General features: G+C 41.6%; 1 protein-coding gene across 2 annotated transcripts in view; it reads left to right on the top strand.

The window, feature by feature from the left end:
- The window catches only part of ankrd44 (ankyrin repeat domain 44), a 44156-nt gene that overhangs the window by 12818 nt on the left and 16167 nt on the right, over positions 1 to 15171 (top strand). For both annotated transcript variants that reach the window (XM_078262614.1, XM_078262615.1), the window contains exons 3-13: positions 3399 to 3477; positions 5518 to 5588; positions 6970 to 7170; positions 7650 to 7737; positions 9375 to 9517; positions 10102 to 10314; positions 11030 to 11108; positions 11195 to 11309; positions 11412 to 11494; positions 14198 to 14306; positions 15090 to 15158. In XM_078262614.1, coding sequence (XP_078118740.1) covers positions 3399 to 3477; positions 5518 to 5588; positions 6970 to 7170; positions 7650 to 7737; positions 9375 to 9517; positions 10102 to 10314; positions 11030 to 11108; positions 11195 to 11309; positions 11412 to 11494; positions 14198 to 14306; positions 15090 to 15158 — 1250 coding nt within the window. The remainder of the gene's footprint in view (positions 1 to 3398; positions 3478 to 5517; positions 5589 to 6969; positions 7171 to 7649; positions 7738 to 9374; positions 9518 to 10101; positions 10315 to 11029; positions 11109 to 11194; positions 11310 to 11411; positions 11495 to 14197; positions 14307 to 15089; positions 15159 to 15171) is intronic.

Raw genomic sequence — 15171 nt, 5'->3', positions numbered from 1 at the left:
ACTGAGATTTAGTACTTCCCCCACCACTGTGCACTGTAAACAAATGTGTTTTAAAATAAAACCCTGGCTCAGTGGAAGTCGTCTTCAGGCCCCACTTCCTGTTGGAGCATGCGCCCAAGGGTGAGGGGAGGAGCGACGCAGGTCAGGAGTGAGAGAAGCCAAAGTTCAGAGCGTGTGTTGCGTTTATTTACATCATATGGGTATAGATGCATAGCACATGCCTGTACTCGAGCGGCACAGGATGTGGGCTCTCTGCTGTATTTAGTCTCCTGTGTCTGGCGATGGTCATTCCCACGTCACCGGCATTGTCATCCACTTTAGATTAGGCCTGCACGATATTGGAAAAAACTTACATTGCGATATTTTTTTCCCCCTGCGATATATATTGCAATATGAAAAAAAGACAAGAGGACATAAATAGCCCTATTTATAAATACTAAATCATTCTCAACTACTGGGGTGATTTTGTAGGAGTGCATCTACAAAGAAAATTAAAATGAAAAAGGAAATGTTCTTATGGGAACCAGTCTTTGTTGAACTTTAATGCTTTACAAAAACCAAAGCAGGTAAGGCTGTGATTACTCTTCTGAAGTGATTTTGGAGAGGGAAATTAGGAAGAAATACACTGGTTGACTGACATGACACCATTATATTCATATAATCTCAATCCAGGCTAAAGTGAATGATATTAATAATGCATGTTGCTTCCTCTAAATGTCAGGTTGTGGTCGACTAGCGGGGCCTGCTTTGGTTGTTGATAAATTGATTAAAATGTATCATGATTGTTGGTTTTCTGTGCATGCAGAGCCTGCATGTCACACTCCTCAACAAACTGTGTATCCAAGAGCACTTAAATCAGTGTAAATGACGTTATATCAGAAACAGACTGCTGTTGTAGATTAGTGTCTTTAGTGGTTTCCAGCGTCGCAGCTCCGAACCATAACGTTAGTTGGGACAGACGCCTTGTTTCTTTAGGCTAACTATGTTAGCTTTAGCCTGGCTGGTAGCAGCTTTCTGCGGTGAAAAATGGCCGGGAGACGTCGTGATTACGTTGCATTAATCAGGTGATTTAGTTTGTCTTTGCAGCGAACATAAAACACTGACTACTGTAGCTTCACTACCCATAGACAAGCATGTGCATCACTGCGTCTGCGGCAGCTGCCGCTTACGGCACTTTTTTTACACACGGGAGAGCCTCACTTCCCATAACAACCAGTGTTGCCAACTCTTTTCCAATGAAAGTCGCTAGCACCAGCTCCAAAAGTTGCTAAAAGTCGTTACATGACGTCATACGCTCATTTGCATATGTTTGACGTCATTACGCAATCAATGGTATAAAGCTTAGTGGTTGTGTCAGCAAGGTAGATAGAAAGAAATAGAACTCTTTAGCCAAATAATCACAAATTCAATACGGGAGTTTATTTTACCTTATAATTATTACTTAGGTAGCCGATCTTTGAAGTAAAAAAAAGAAATTCTACAAAGGGAGGGAAAAAGATCGATAAAGAATTCTCAAAGAAGGCTGGCTTGCCCAGGTCCAGGCCAGCTCAGCGGCGCTTTCTCCCGTTGGGTCCTGCTGTCTCTCCTACCTACACCAGCTAGGGCTGCAACGATTATTTTCATAGTTGATTCATCTTTTGATTATTTTCTCGATTATTCGATTAGTTGTTTGGTCTATAAAATGTCAGAAAATGGTGAAAAATGTTGCTCAGTGTTTCCCAAAGCCCAAGATGTCGTCCTCAAATGTCTTGTTTTATCCACAACTCAAAGATATTCAGTTTACTGTCACAGAGGAGAGAAGGAACTAGACAATATTCACATTTAAGAAGCTGGAATCAGAGAATTCTTACTTTGTTTTTCATTAAAAATGACAGAAATCAAGGCGACCTCTAGCTCACCCAGTAAGAGCGTGCGCCCCATGTAGGCTGAGTCCTTTGCAGTGGCCCGGGTTCGAATCCAACCTGCGGCCCTTTGCTGCGTGTCATCCCCCATCTCTCTCCCACCTTTCCTGTCTATCCACTGTCACTCTGAAAAAAAGGGAACCCCCCCCAATAAATAATCTAAAGAAAAATGACGGAAATCGATTATCAAAATAGTTGGCGATTAATGTAATAGTTGACAACTAATCGATTAATCTTTGCAGCTCTAGACACAACTACTTTGTTGTAATTGATTTTCAAGCACCACATGTAAAAAAACACTCAGTTACTGAAAGCTTGGTCTTGTGTTATTAACTGATTTTGAAGAGTTTGTGTATGGCTTTTATAGGATAAAATGTACTCCAGCTCACTGGTGCCCTTACCTGACACACCAGATAACTTGTTAACACAAAATCTGAGAAGCCGTCATTGGGACACTGTTTGGGAAAGGGCCGGCACTTTAAAAAAACCTAGCTGGTGATTGGATGAACCATCGTCCGCCATTGCTGTTTTGAACAAACCGTTGCGGCCGTCACAGTCAAGTAGTCTAGCTAGCTGTCTGGATTTACCCTGCAGAGATCTGAGGAGCAGTTAACCATAGTCCTCAGAAATCCACCAGAGTTTAGAACGCCAACACAAAGAAAGAGGAAGGTGACGGACATCCGGTGGAATTTTCGGTGGCTATGGAGCAATCCCGGAAGTGGAACGTCGTCGATATAGACTACACACAACCACGCCCGTAGCTGCCATTAGGTCCTCACCGGACGCTGATTGATTCAGTAAGCGGTTAGTTCAGACACATTAGGTTGGAGCCTGACAAAATGGATTTTCGTGCCATATGTAATCCCGCGACTCTCGTGATATCATGAGAATCCAGTTGCAAAAGTGCCCTCTTGGATGCTCCTATGGTACCTAAAACATGATGAAGTGCCCTCCAAGGTGGCCCAATGTGCAAGAAAACATAATAAAGTGCCCTATTGGCTTCCCAACATGCTATAAAACTTGCTGCATGCAGCTGGTGCCCTTATTTCATTTGTTCGCCTCTGCCCCTCAGGCTGTCTGAGGAGCAGGGGAGCTCTAGCCTAGAAATCTAGACGCACCCTAGCGGCAGCAAATTTAATTTGCAGCCAGGAGGGTCTAGGCACTCTCCATTGGATTGCGAGCTGGAAAAACCTAATTCTGGTCAGGCCAATCACATGGTTGTAGCGCTATCCTATTGCGTGCAGAGATTATTTGAAAGACCATTTATCCCATTTATCCCACCCCTCGGATTGAGCCCTGCCAATGGTGAGTTCCCAGACCCAACATCTGGATGTGGGTCTGGCTTGTCAGGCTAGGGGAGCTCCAGCTCTAATTTAGGAATTGTGGAATCTAAAGGTGTTGCATCATATTAGGTGTAAAAATGTCCTGATGTTCACCACCCCGTGCCTTTCTCATATTACAAGCAACAAGTACCAACTGACCGTCTTCCTCCCTCAGGATGCAGAGAAGCGCACCCCGCTGCATGCAGCGGCATTCCTGGGCGATGCCGAGATCACAGAGCTCCTCATCCTCTCTGGTAACATACAATATATTCCCTTCTTCCTTTTGTTTCTGTCTCTGTGAGTTTTAAACCTTTCTTTCAGCTGTTCTTGTTTCCAAAGGTCTTGGTTGCGTTCTAAATGACATACTTTTTATTTTTTTGGTACATACATACAAATTTTTATCTGACATACTAAATAACAAGGTTGTATGGGTATTGGAAAATTAAAGGAGAATTCCTGCCAATTTTTACGTTAAGCTTGATCGCTATAAATATGCGTGTACTTTAGTTTGAAAAAAAATCCCGACACGAATCGTGCCTCTTAACAGACACAACATGCAATTAAAATGTCTATGCAACATGAACAGGGCCCTTACGTGACAACAAGATGCGTTTTCAACTCATACATTGTTTTAATTCACCTACCCTGTCCCGATACAGCTAGCTCGCTCTGCTAGCTGCTAGCTGTTCCGTGTGTATTTATAGCTCATGCATTTTGTGTGTGATCGATCTGGTGTTGGTGAGTAGGAGGCTTGGCAGTGTCGATTTGTGTGGTAGTTTTAGCCGCGCCAGCAGGCCCGACCGGCCGGCATCCTTACTTCTGATTTCTCCCCGCCTTCATTGCCTCCCGCTCCCGAAAACAATCCAGTGAGCGCCCGGTGGTCTGGCTACGTCCTCCAGAGGAGAGGTCATGCCTTTGCGACGAAAACTTTAAGTTTATTCCCCCTCAAAAATATGTAATTAAGCACTATGTGCCATATCAGTGACTATGTAACTACATGGAAACATTAGAGAAGGCTATCTGTAGTCTCGCGCTGAAGTCCCGGTGTAGCAGGAAAAAGTAAACAGTGTGCCGATCGGTCCGAGAAGCAAGGTCGTGCCTGCTAGCGCGGCTAACTACTACACCGATCGACACTGCCAAGCCTCCTACTCACCAACACCAGATTGATCACACACAAAATGGATGAGCTACAAATACACACGGAACTGCTGATGTGATATTTTGGCTGAACACACTTATCACGGACGGCAGCTAACAGCTAGCAGCTAACAGGGCGAGCTAGCTATCAGCAGGATCAAGACAGGGTAGGTGAATTAAAACAATGTTTGAGTTGAAAACGCATCTTGTTGTCACGTAAGGGCCCTGTTCATGTTGCACAGACATTTTAATTGCATTTTGTGTCTGTTAAGAGGCACAAAGGCACTCTAAAACTTGCCCCGACCACTGCCGTTTTAGCTCAGTGGGAGCTTGTACACGTAGCTGCAACTACTCCGTGTTGCCTGCACTGATTCGGGTCGGGTTTTTTTTCAAACGAAAGTACACGCATATTTATAGCGATCAAGATTAACGTAAAAATTGGCCGGAATTCTCCTTTAAGTAGCATTAAGTGCAGTTATGGCTCTTGGATTTAAAGTGGTTCTGAAACAGCTGGTCGCTGTAGTTCTTAGCAAACATTACTCAAACAGAAGTAGGTAGTGCATTTGTTGGGGACTATTTTCAGCCACAGATTAATACACACTTGATGTAATAGTGAGTTTTTACAGCAGCAGGGCGGTGTATGCAGGGTTGTCTTAAAATAAACTACAGTGTGTGTTCGTAGAACATGCCATCCAGTGCCAACTGTGTCTCATTGATTTATTATTTACACATTTTCTGGACAACAATGCAGCTCTGTGGCACAAAGGAATAAGCTTTGTCAGAGTTTCAATACACAGACAATACTTGTTGTTGGTTTTGGTCTTTTCATTGGATATATTGAAAAAAAATATTTTCCTTTTTAATGAATGGATTTGCATCTTAAAATAAGTCTTTCAAAGTGGTTAAACCCTTGGAGCGCTGTTCTTGCTATTTAAATTGAAACTAGTCACACAGGCCTTTTAATGTCAGCATATACTTTTTCACTAATTCTTCATTTTTTTCCCATTTGACATTAAAAAGTTCTTTCAAGGTTTTAAATGTTGGTAGATAAAATTTGCAACTGTTATGCTATGAGTGTTTGGTTGGTAAAGTTGACGTTGCACCTCTTCTTTCTGCCTTGTGTGCTCCTTTTGTTGTTGTTGTTGTTGTTGTTGCAGGGGCTCGGGTCAACGCCAAAGATAATATGTGGCTCACCCCCCTCCATCGTGCTGTGGCATCTCGGAGCGAGGTGAACACACACACACACACACACACACACACACACACACACACACACACACACACACACACACACACACACACACACACACTCTTACACTTACACTTACACTTACTTACACTTCCAAAACAACAACTCCAGCAGAACTGCTGGTATTTACTGGTAGGGAACTGATATTTACCTCAAAACAGTCCGACACACACTCATCATTTTCCAGCCTCTCCCGGCACATTTCACACAATGTTCTCAAAACGCGTCGGGCAGCTTTACCTTTGCAAGCATCAAGAATCTGGGTCAAAGCAATAAATCAATCGCCATCGCTCCCAGTGCCCAAACAGGTAATTCAACATAGCTGAAATAGCTGGAGGATGATCTTTAGTGGTGCCAAGGTTTCATATACATTCAGGGCCGAGTTAGTTTGTGTGGTAGGAATATTTTAAAGAGTTGAAGTCTGTGTCTGAAATCATTTTTCTTTCTTAATTCATGCATTCCCACAACTGCAGTTTAGGGCTGCAACTAACAATTATTTAATAGTTGATTAATCTGTTGATTATTTTCTTGATTAACTGATTAGTAGTTTGGTCTATAAAATGTCATAAAATGGTGAAAAAGGAGATGGGTCAATCCCAAGCAGGATGGATAAGCACATAAGAAGTTTTATTTAATTTTTTTTAGATTATTTTTCTCGGCTTTTCCGCCTTTAATGGATAGGACTGCTAGGTGAGAAAGGGGAGAGAGAGGGGGAAGACATGCAGGAAATCGTCACAGGTCGGATTCGGATCCTCTGCGTCGAGGCATGAACCTCCTATGTTTATGTATGCCTGCTCTACCCACAGGGTCCAGACTAGTTTGATGATAGCCAGACAGATTATTTTAAGGGGATGGAAGAATGAAGGGGTGCTGTCAATCCAGGAGTACCTGAACTTTCTGGAGGGCTCCTAAGAAGCTTTGTGCTGGGGAGAGACGTGTATGACTGGCTTATGGTGTTGTCATTTATACATATGTTTATTTGGTTTATGGTTTGTTGTCTATGTTTGTTGTGTGGATTTTTGTCTGGTTGTGTGGTGATGACGGAAGGGGGGGGGGGGGTGGGGGGGGGATTTGTTCATGTTGCAACTTGTATGTTTTTTTGAAAGAATGAAAAATTATTAATCACAAAAAAGATAGTAGTGAAAAATGTGGATCAGTGTTTCCCAAAGCCCAAGATGTCGTCCTCAAATGATGTTTTTTTTTGTCGACAACTCAAAGATATTCAGTTTACTGTCACAGAGGAGAGAAGAAACTAGAAAATATTCACATTTAAGAAGCTGGAATCAGAGAATTATTACTCTATTTTTTTTTTTTAGCTAGAAAAAATAATTTCAACCGATTTATTGACTTTCTTCCTCAGGAGGCAGTGCGAGTTTTGATCCGCCACTCGGCCGATGTGAACGCGCGGGACAAGAACTGGCAGACGCCGCTGCACGTGGCTGCAGCCAATAATGCGCTGCGATGCGCTGAGGTCATCATCCCGCTGCTGAGTAGCGTCAACGTGTCGGACCGCGGCGGACGTACCGCCCTGCATCACGCTGCCCTCAACGGCCACACTGAGGTACTGCAGACACAAACTGACTTCTTGTTTTGTCATTTAAATGTAATCATTTTCTGCAGCACTGAATCCATTTTCCTGCTACAGCCTATTGGTGTAGTTCACTATAAACAGGCTGTGATGTAGCTTGGTCAAAGGAAACAGGTGGGCCAGTGCAGCTGTGTCATTGTGGTTACAGTATTGAGTGGGTTGTTCATTTTGAAACACGCCTCGTCTCACAGGGAAACCTTTCACAAATATGCTGAATCTAAAATTAACAATGAGAGGCGGCACATTTCTGAAGCCAAACTGAATGAAGGACTTCTTCTATTTCTGCCCAACACACACTCTCTCCAGGGTGTTTAAGCAACAACTGAGCGTGAAAGTGATGAATGCTGTTATATAAAGACCATCACCACACATCCTCACACTGACACATACAAACATACAAACACATATATATGTTTCTTATATTTCCCACTAACTTTTCCTCCATCTGTCAGATGGTGAACCTCCTCCTCGCGAAAGGCGCCAACATCAACGCCTTTGATAAGAAAGATGGCCGGGCTCTGCACTGGGCAGCTTTCATGGGTAAGAGACAAAGACGGAGTTTGTTAGAGATGTATCACACGTCATGTTCCAAGAAATAGATCATTGTAAAAAAAGAATCAGTGGCTTAGTCGCTGAGTCACCTAACAGCCGAAAAGCTATTAAATTAGAGCTTGAAACAAGACACAACATATCATTTTACAAAGTTATCACGACAGAACGAAACATGCATTTACATAAACACTACAGCAAACAAAGTTAGATATACTGTAGGTTAAAACTGCTGTTTTTTGTATTTACACAAGCTCTTAAAAACCCCAAATATTTTCAAATGATTCCTAAAATAGTAATTGTGACAAAAACATGTCCTTAGGCAGGATATTTTACAGTTGAGCAATGAACTTGCTATCAAAGACCAGATAACATCACTGGCTGGGAAATGAAATGATTACAAAATTATAACTTTAAATAATCACACAAATTCAACAGCATGAATTAAGTTTAAGTTAATTCTTATTATTGCACACAAAAATTACAGAGAAGCGGTCGTTGGCAATGAAATTCTTAGATTTTGTGACTTTTGGACAGAATAAACAAGCAGACCGAATACTTCACCATGGGTTCTGGAATACTGTAACATAATCAGTGTTGGGAGTAACGGCGTTTAAGTATAACGGCGTTACTTTTTCGGTAACGGAGTAATCTAATTAATTAATTTTCCCATCGTTGCAACGCCGTTATCGTTACTGAGAATGTAAAGTGGCGCGTTATTACAATTTGGTTGAATGAAGCGCGAGGTGTCAGGCTTTGGCTACACATCAGCTGCCTGGAGAGAGCGGGGGGGGGGATGATGACACCGTTGCAAATGCGATGATGATTGGCTGGGTGGGCGGATGCCCTGCTCACGCTGTCTCACTGCACGCTCTGACTACCACTAAACACAAGACAGCGACAATGGCGACGAGCCAGGGAAATCCAAAGGTAGCGTTCTCGAACTGGAAGTACCGGCACTACTTCTCGCTCATTGAAATTAAAGGCAAGAATGTTTATGTAACATGCACGCTATGCCCAGGAAAAAAGACTTTATCCACGTCTGCCTCAAGCAACTCAAATCTTATGAAGCACCTCACATCAACACATGCTAACACGACCCTTGTTGCTGCTGCTAACCCAACCCCAAGCCCAAATGCAGCCAGCGTGAGCTCCAGTGAAGGAGACGGAGCCACTCTGTTAAAACAAGCAACGCTCCATTTTTCTGTATATAGTGTTTTTATTCTTCAATCAGTTAATATAAACATCTTTGACGTTAAAGATGTTATAGAACGTAATAGCGTTATAGAACATAAAAAATAACATCACAGTTACTTTGCTGAGTAACTAATTACTTTTACAATGTGGTAACTGAGTTACTAACTCAATTACTTTTTGGGAGAAGTAATTTGTAACTGTAACTAATTACTTTTTTAAAGTAAGATGACCAACACTGAACATAATGAAACTTTAAACTGTTTTCTGACGAATCAATTACTACAAAAAAATAAAGAATAGGTGCAGTTTGTAAAACAAAAAACAATATGGGTTTATCGCTCTAGTGTTGCTTCTGGTCCATGAACAACTTCATTAAACAGCTGATTCCTTTTTTTGCCCATGTGCTGTGTGTTCCGGTGCACCCCCTGCAGGACATTTGGATGTGGTTTGTCTGCTGGTGAGTGAGGGGGCGGAGATCAGCTGTAAGGACAAACGGGGATACACTCCCCTCCACGCGGCAGCCTCCAGTGGGCAGATAGCTGTGGTCAAACACCTGCTCAACCTAGCTGTGGAGGTCAGGACACACGTTTGTCTTTCTATACTTATAAAGACCCTCATTGAAATAATGCATTCCCAAGTAACAAAAACCTAATTCTTACTACACACACACACACGCTTCTTTCACTATCTTTGTGGGGACCCGTCATTGACATAATACATTCCCTAGCTCCTTACCCTAACCATTACAACTAAATGCCTAACCTTAACCCTTACCCTCACCCTAACCATAACCTAATTCTAAAACCAAGTCTTAACCCTCAAACAGCCCTTTAACCTTGTGGGGTCCAGCATTTTGGGCCCCACAAGGCTGTGCAGACCCCACAAGTATACTGTATATAACACACACACACACACACACACACACACACACACACACACACACAGATTCACTACCTCAGTATGTTTGTATGTTTTACACTTGAAGGAACGCATACTCCACATACCAACACTTATTATGGACCTATTCACAAACTCAACACACACACGTACACACTGTACAAACAACACTGACACACACACACACACACACACACACACACACACACACACACCATTTCTCAGCCAAATAAAACCAGTCTTGTTTCACTCTGACAACAGATAGATGAGTCCAATGCATTTGGGAACACGGCGCTCCACGTGGCCTGTTTTAATGGTCAGGACGCCGTCGTCAGTGAGCTAATTGATTATGGCGCCAACGTCAGCCAGGCTAACAACAAGGGCTTCACCGCGCTGCACTTTGCCGCCGCCTCCACACATGGAGCACTCTGTCTGGAGTACCTGGTCAACAACGGGGCGGATGTCAACGTACAGGTACACTGGCTGAACGTCTGCCTGGAGCAACATTATCGTTCATTTAGAGTTGTGTTTGTGTTGACCTGATGAATATAAGTCCAATATTCACTCACTCTTTATTAGCTCTGTTTTTGGTCTCTACCAACACCTGAGGGAAATAACTGGCTCTGTAGTTGCTAAATGCTCCACTATGGAGTTGGTGAAGACCAAAAGAGAGCTAAAAAAGAGTGAATAATGGACTTGAACATTGGACTAATTTTGCTTTGTTTGCTAGATTTGTAAATAGGCAACTGTTTGCTAATACGTTCGCTATTAAAATTTTTATAAGGAGATATGTTTACAGCTTGTTGTGCTGCCTCCAAGTTGCCCAAAAAAAACAATACAGGTTTGGAGATAACATAATAACGTCAGCATGCTAACAAGCTAAATAGTAGCTAACTGTAAGCATGTCAACATCATATTACCTTGTTAAATTGCTACACATTAGTGTGTTATCATGCTAAGGGTAAGCATGTCGACATGATAATGCTAGCTTGTTGAATTGCTAAACATTAGCATTTTACAATGCATTTGTAATTATGTAAGGTAATATGTTAAGAAATAAGACCATATTGGAGAGAATTCATATCCCCCACAAGGGTTATTATTGTTGCTTTTATTTTTAAAAACTAAATCTATGTTTCACATAAAACCTGAAGTCTGTTGCTTTTATTTCTTTTTCCACCTTCTTCAGAGTCGTGACGGGAAGAGTCCTCTTCACATGACTGCAGTTCACGGACGCTTTACTCGCTCCCAGACCCTCATCCAGAATGGTAAGACCCCTAATGCTCATTTTTGTCTCTTAAAGTTACGCCTTGTTGCATATTCTCCCTATAAATAAATTGACATTTTATTTCAGGTGGGGAGATTGACAGTGTGGACAAGGACGGCAACACCCCTCTCCACATTGCTGCCCGTTACGGTCATGAACTCCTCATCAACACGCTTATCACCAGCGGAGCAGACTGCACAAAGTTTGTTTGTTCACCTGTTGAGACATTTGTGCTAAATTATTACAACAACAAGGTACCGATTGAAAAGAGACTGTTGTTTCCTTTCTGTATCTTTCTCTAAAGACGAGGAGTCCATGACATGTTCCCTCTCCACCTGGCTGCCTTGAACGCTCACTCTGACTGCTGCAGGAAGCTGCTCTCCTCAGGTGAACTAGTAGAAAGTAGATTTAGTTTCCTTATAAAATTTGCTATGAATAAGGAGTTCTGCAGCTTTTGCATTGTTAGAGAGATAAGAGTACTGACATCTACAGTTGCCAGTTTATTTGGTACGCCTGGCTAAAAGTAATGCAGCTTAATCCAACTGTCCTGCTATAAATCCTCCCTTAATGAAGGTTATAATGTTCAAGTTTAAGAGAGTTGTTGATTCAACTGTATGATTATTTTGGAGGCTGTTAAACTTCAGATGTTCCTATTATTTGGTCCACCCCATTTATATATAATATATGAGTAAAGGCTAAATAACAGAAACACCTCTCTGGAGTGTGGTGCCTTTTTTTCTTTTGCATAGAGCGAATAGATTTAACAGTCTGTTTATCTGCGCTAACGTAAGCTGCAATCGTTAGCATATCCGGCTAACTAGCTTATCACCTAACTAGACCTTAACTAAACTTAGCGCTACTTCGATGGCCAAGAGTAAGCATATCATTAACTCTCTACACTAATTTGTGGGGGTACAGGTTACGTTAAACACTAAACATTGTGTAGTATTTCCTCACTATCTTAAAGCCGGTCATGAAAGGTAGGCTAACTCTGCTCTTTATTGGATTACCTGATAGCGTCAAGTTTCAAACTGCTGTTATACACTTTTCTTTATACTCCAAAATAATATTTAGTATGAATGCTTACAGTAAGTATTTAAAAAATGTTTAAATTCTAACTTAACTGCAAGCTAGCTAATAAGTTAACGTAGCCAGTGAGTTGGTTGAAAACATTTTCTCTGGCTGACTCTGTTTCCAACCGACTGCCTGGCTACGTCGACTTAATTAGCAAGTTTGCAGAAGCTGATCATTTTCATTGGCAAAACTTTAGTGAGTGAATCAAATTCAAACTGTTGTGTTGTATACACTTTTGTTTATACTCCAAAGTAATAAGTTATTAAATAGCAGTTTTTTTCATTTAAAAGTCCAAGTTAGTTGCTAACTAGCTAATTAGGCTAACATAGCCAGTGTGTTGGTCAAAAACGGCTAGCTTTTTATGTTTCCATCCGTCTCACTGACTACGTTAGCTTAATTATCTAGCTAGCAACTAGCAGCAGCTGATACAATCTGCCAGCAACAGTTTTAATTTTTGTTAGCATAATTGTATTGAGTAATTCAAATTTAAATTGCTATGATACACTTTTGTCTCTACTCCAAAACGTTACACAGTGGGTTTTAATATTTCAAATTCTAACTTATTTGCTATTTCTTAAAGCATCTGAATCATCATTTGCACTACGTGGATACGTGCTGATTCAGAGTCTGTTTGCTATAAAATCATCCTCGGAGAGCAGTTTTTTTCACGAAAGTTTGGGCCGGGTTGTTTTTCTTGCTCCCAGTAGTGAATTCCTCCACAAGCACACATATTCATCTCTGGCCAAATTCAAGTCACAATGTTCCAGAAACAAAACAAAGCCTCAATGAGTTTAATTACTCACTGATGGGACAACTCTCCTTTTGGAAAAAGAGCGTATTCTGTTGAATTCGTCTCTTAGAGTATTGACACTGGTAGTTTATTGCTTACATCTGAAAAGTTTACTTGTTGATTTTGGAAATACAATTATTTTTCTTTCCACTTATCTCATGAGGGAAGAAATTAAAATTACACACATGTGAAGTAGGAATAGAGGAAAGACATCAATCCCATTTTTGCACTTTTGTCTGGAGGCATGGAGCAGGATGAAATTCCTCATGTGGCCCTGCTGAGTTGCTGTTTTGAACAACAAAGAAGTCATTTACATGTGCTTGAGCCATGTGCAGCTGCAGTGTTGTGTCTGGTCAGAACTGTTGTGAGCAGTTAGTGGTGCTGAGCTTTTGTGTTTGTTGCACTCTGAGCTAAATCAGGAGCTAAAAGTCCCTTTTACATTTAATGAACCATGAAGATTAGGCAAATTCTAGCAATAAAGCATTTAAAAAGCCACAGCACAAGACGACAACACAGTCATCGTGTTGTCCTTTGTTACGTGCAACTATGATGTTACAATACAATCATGTGGGGGTCTATACTTTTATCCAAAGAGACGTTCAGAAAACTTCGTTCAACCTCTGTCGGAACAAAAGCTAGATGTTAGGAATCTAGCTTTTCTAGCGAATCTAGAAATTTTTAAGGCCAAGCGCCTGTCTGCAAAGAATGGAGGATCTGCTGACTGGTAATTCTCATGATTCAGCGTGTAACCACATTGAAACAATTATCAAATAAAGTAGGTGCACTCTGTGGGCAGCTTCCCATCTCTAATCCTTATGCTGGTGACCACCGGTGCTTATTTGCAACGTGAATGATTGCTGTAAACGTGTTGTAGCAGTCTCTAGCCATGTTATTGTGATGAATCTTTTGCACATTAAAAAATATGGCACACTTGTAGTCCTTGCAGATACAGTTACTTAATTTACTAAAAATGTATACATACAGACATACCATCGTTAGCTCTCTCTTTCTGTAAGCTATGTGTAGCTTATACATGTTTGTGTTTTCCTGTATGCATGGCCAGCATCATGCACTCTCACCTAACCTCCCCCCCCCCCCCCCCCCCACCTGTTGCACTTACACCTGTCTTTCTCTCCACCTGCTCCTCCTCCTGTCTCTCTCTGTGGCGTTGGCTGCTGCTGTGTGTTGTCTGGCCTCCCTCGGTCTCCCTGCGCTGCCCTCTTCAGGTCGGAGGTTTAGCATAATGTGTAACGACTCGGTCCTGTCTGCAGGCTTCCAGATAGACACTCCTGACAGCCTGGGGAGGACCTGCCTGCACGCTGCTGCTGCCGGAGGGTGAGCACCAACGTTTGTTACGTAGATATCTTTTAGAAGGAAAGGTTTAAAATGCCTTAAAAGGATCATTATGGTTTATTACAACAGCTCCCAGCTCTTATATTCATAGTTTTGGACATAATTTGAAACACGAGCAGTCAGACGATCAGACAGGTCGTAAGCAGTTTATTCAGATCCTCTAAACCACTTTTTCAGAGGTGAAACAGGAAGTGAGCTCACCTGAAATGTTAATAACATTTGCAAAAAAAACTGAGTACGCACAACTAAGGCAAATAGGAAGTTAGTCTGTAAACTGTGATGGATTTTTACAACTGAATGTTTGGGTAATAGTTTTACCATTCACCTTTATTTTGGCTGTTTAATGATCCTTGCTTACCTTGAGTTTAATTGCTCTTGTTTAGTTTCTGTTTGTATTCTATTCTTATTTTTAAATTTTTTTATTATCTGTATGTATTTCTGGCCTTTTGCTGCTGCAACACCTGCATTTCCACTCTGGGGATCAATAAAGGATTATCTTATCTTAGCGTTTGTTCAAAACCTGTCCAATCAACTGCTCTTGTTACTTGCCCCGTCTGACTTAAGTGAGACCCTAATTGTACTAAACTGGAATTTCCCTTTAATCATCTGTTTATCAAAGAGTTTAAGCAACATGGATTCCTTCCTTTGGACTATCAAGGACTACATTTAGTTGTTTTAACCCTTAAAGCCATAAATAGAAATGAGTAAATACATGTATACTGTTCCTGCAGTAATTGTACCCCTCTACCTCCTCTCTGTGTGCAGTAATGTGGAGTGTGTTAAGCTACTTCTGAGCAGTGGTGGAGACCACAACAGGAGGGATAAGTGCGGCAGGTAAGAGAACACA

Source organism: Sander vitreus, chromosome 11 (assembly GCF_031162955.1).
Source record: "Sander vitreus isolate 19-12246 chromosome 11, sanVit1, whole genome shotgun sequence".
NCBI lineage: Eukaryota > Metazoa > Chordata > Actinopteri > Perciformes > Percidae > Sander > Sander vitreus.
The sequence above is the reverse complement of the archived record's forward strand: the minus strand, read 5'-3'. Positions and strand labels throughout refer to the sequence as shown.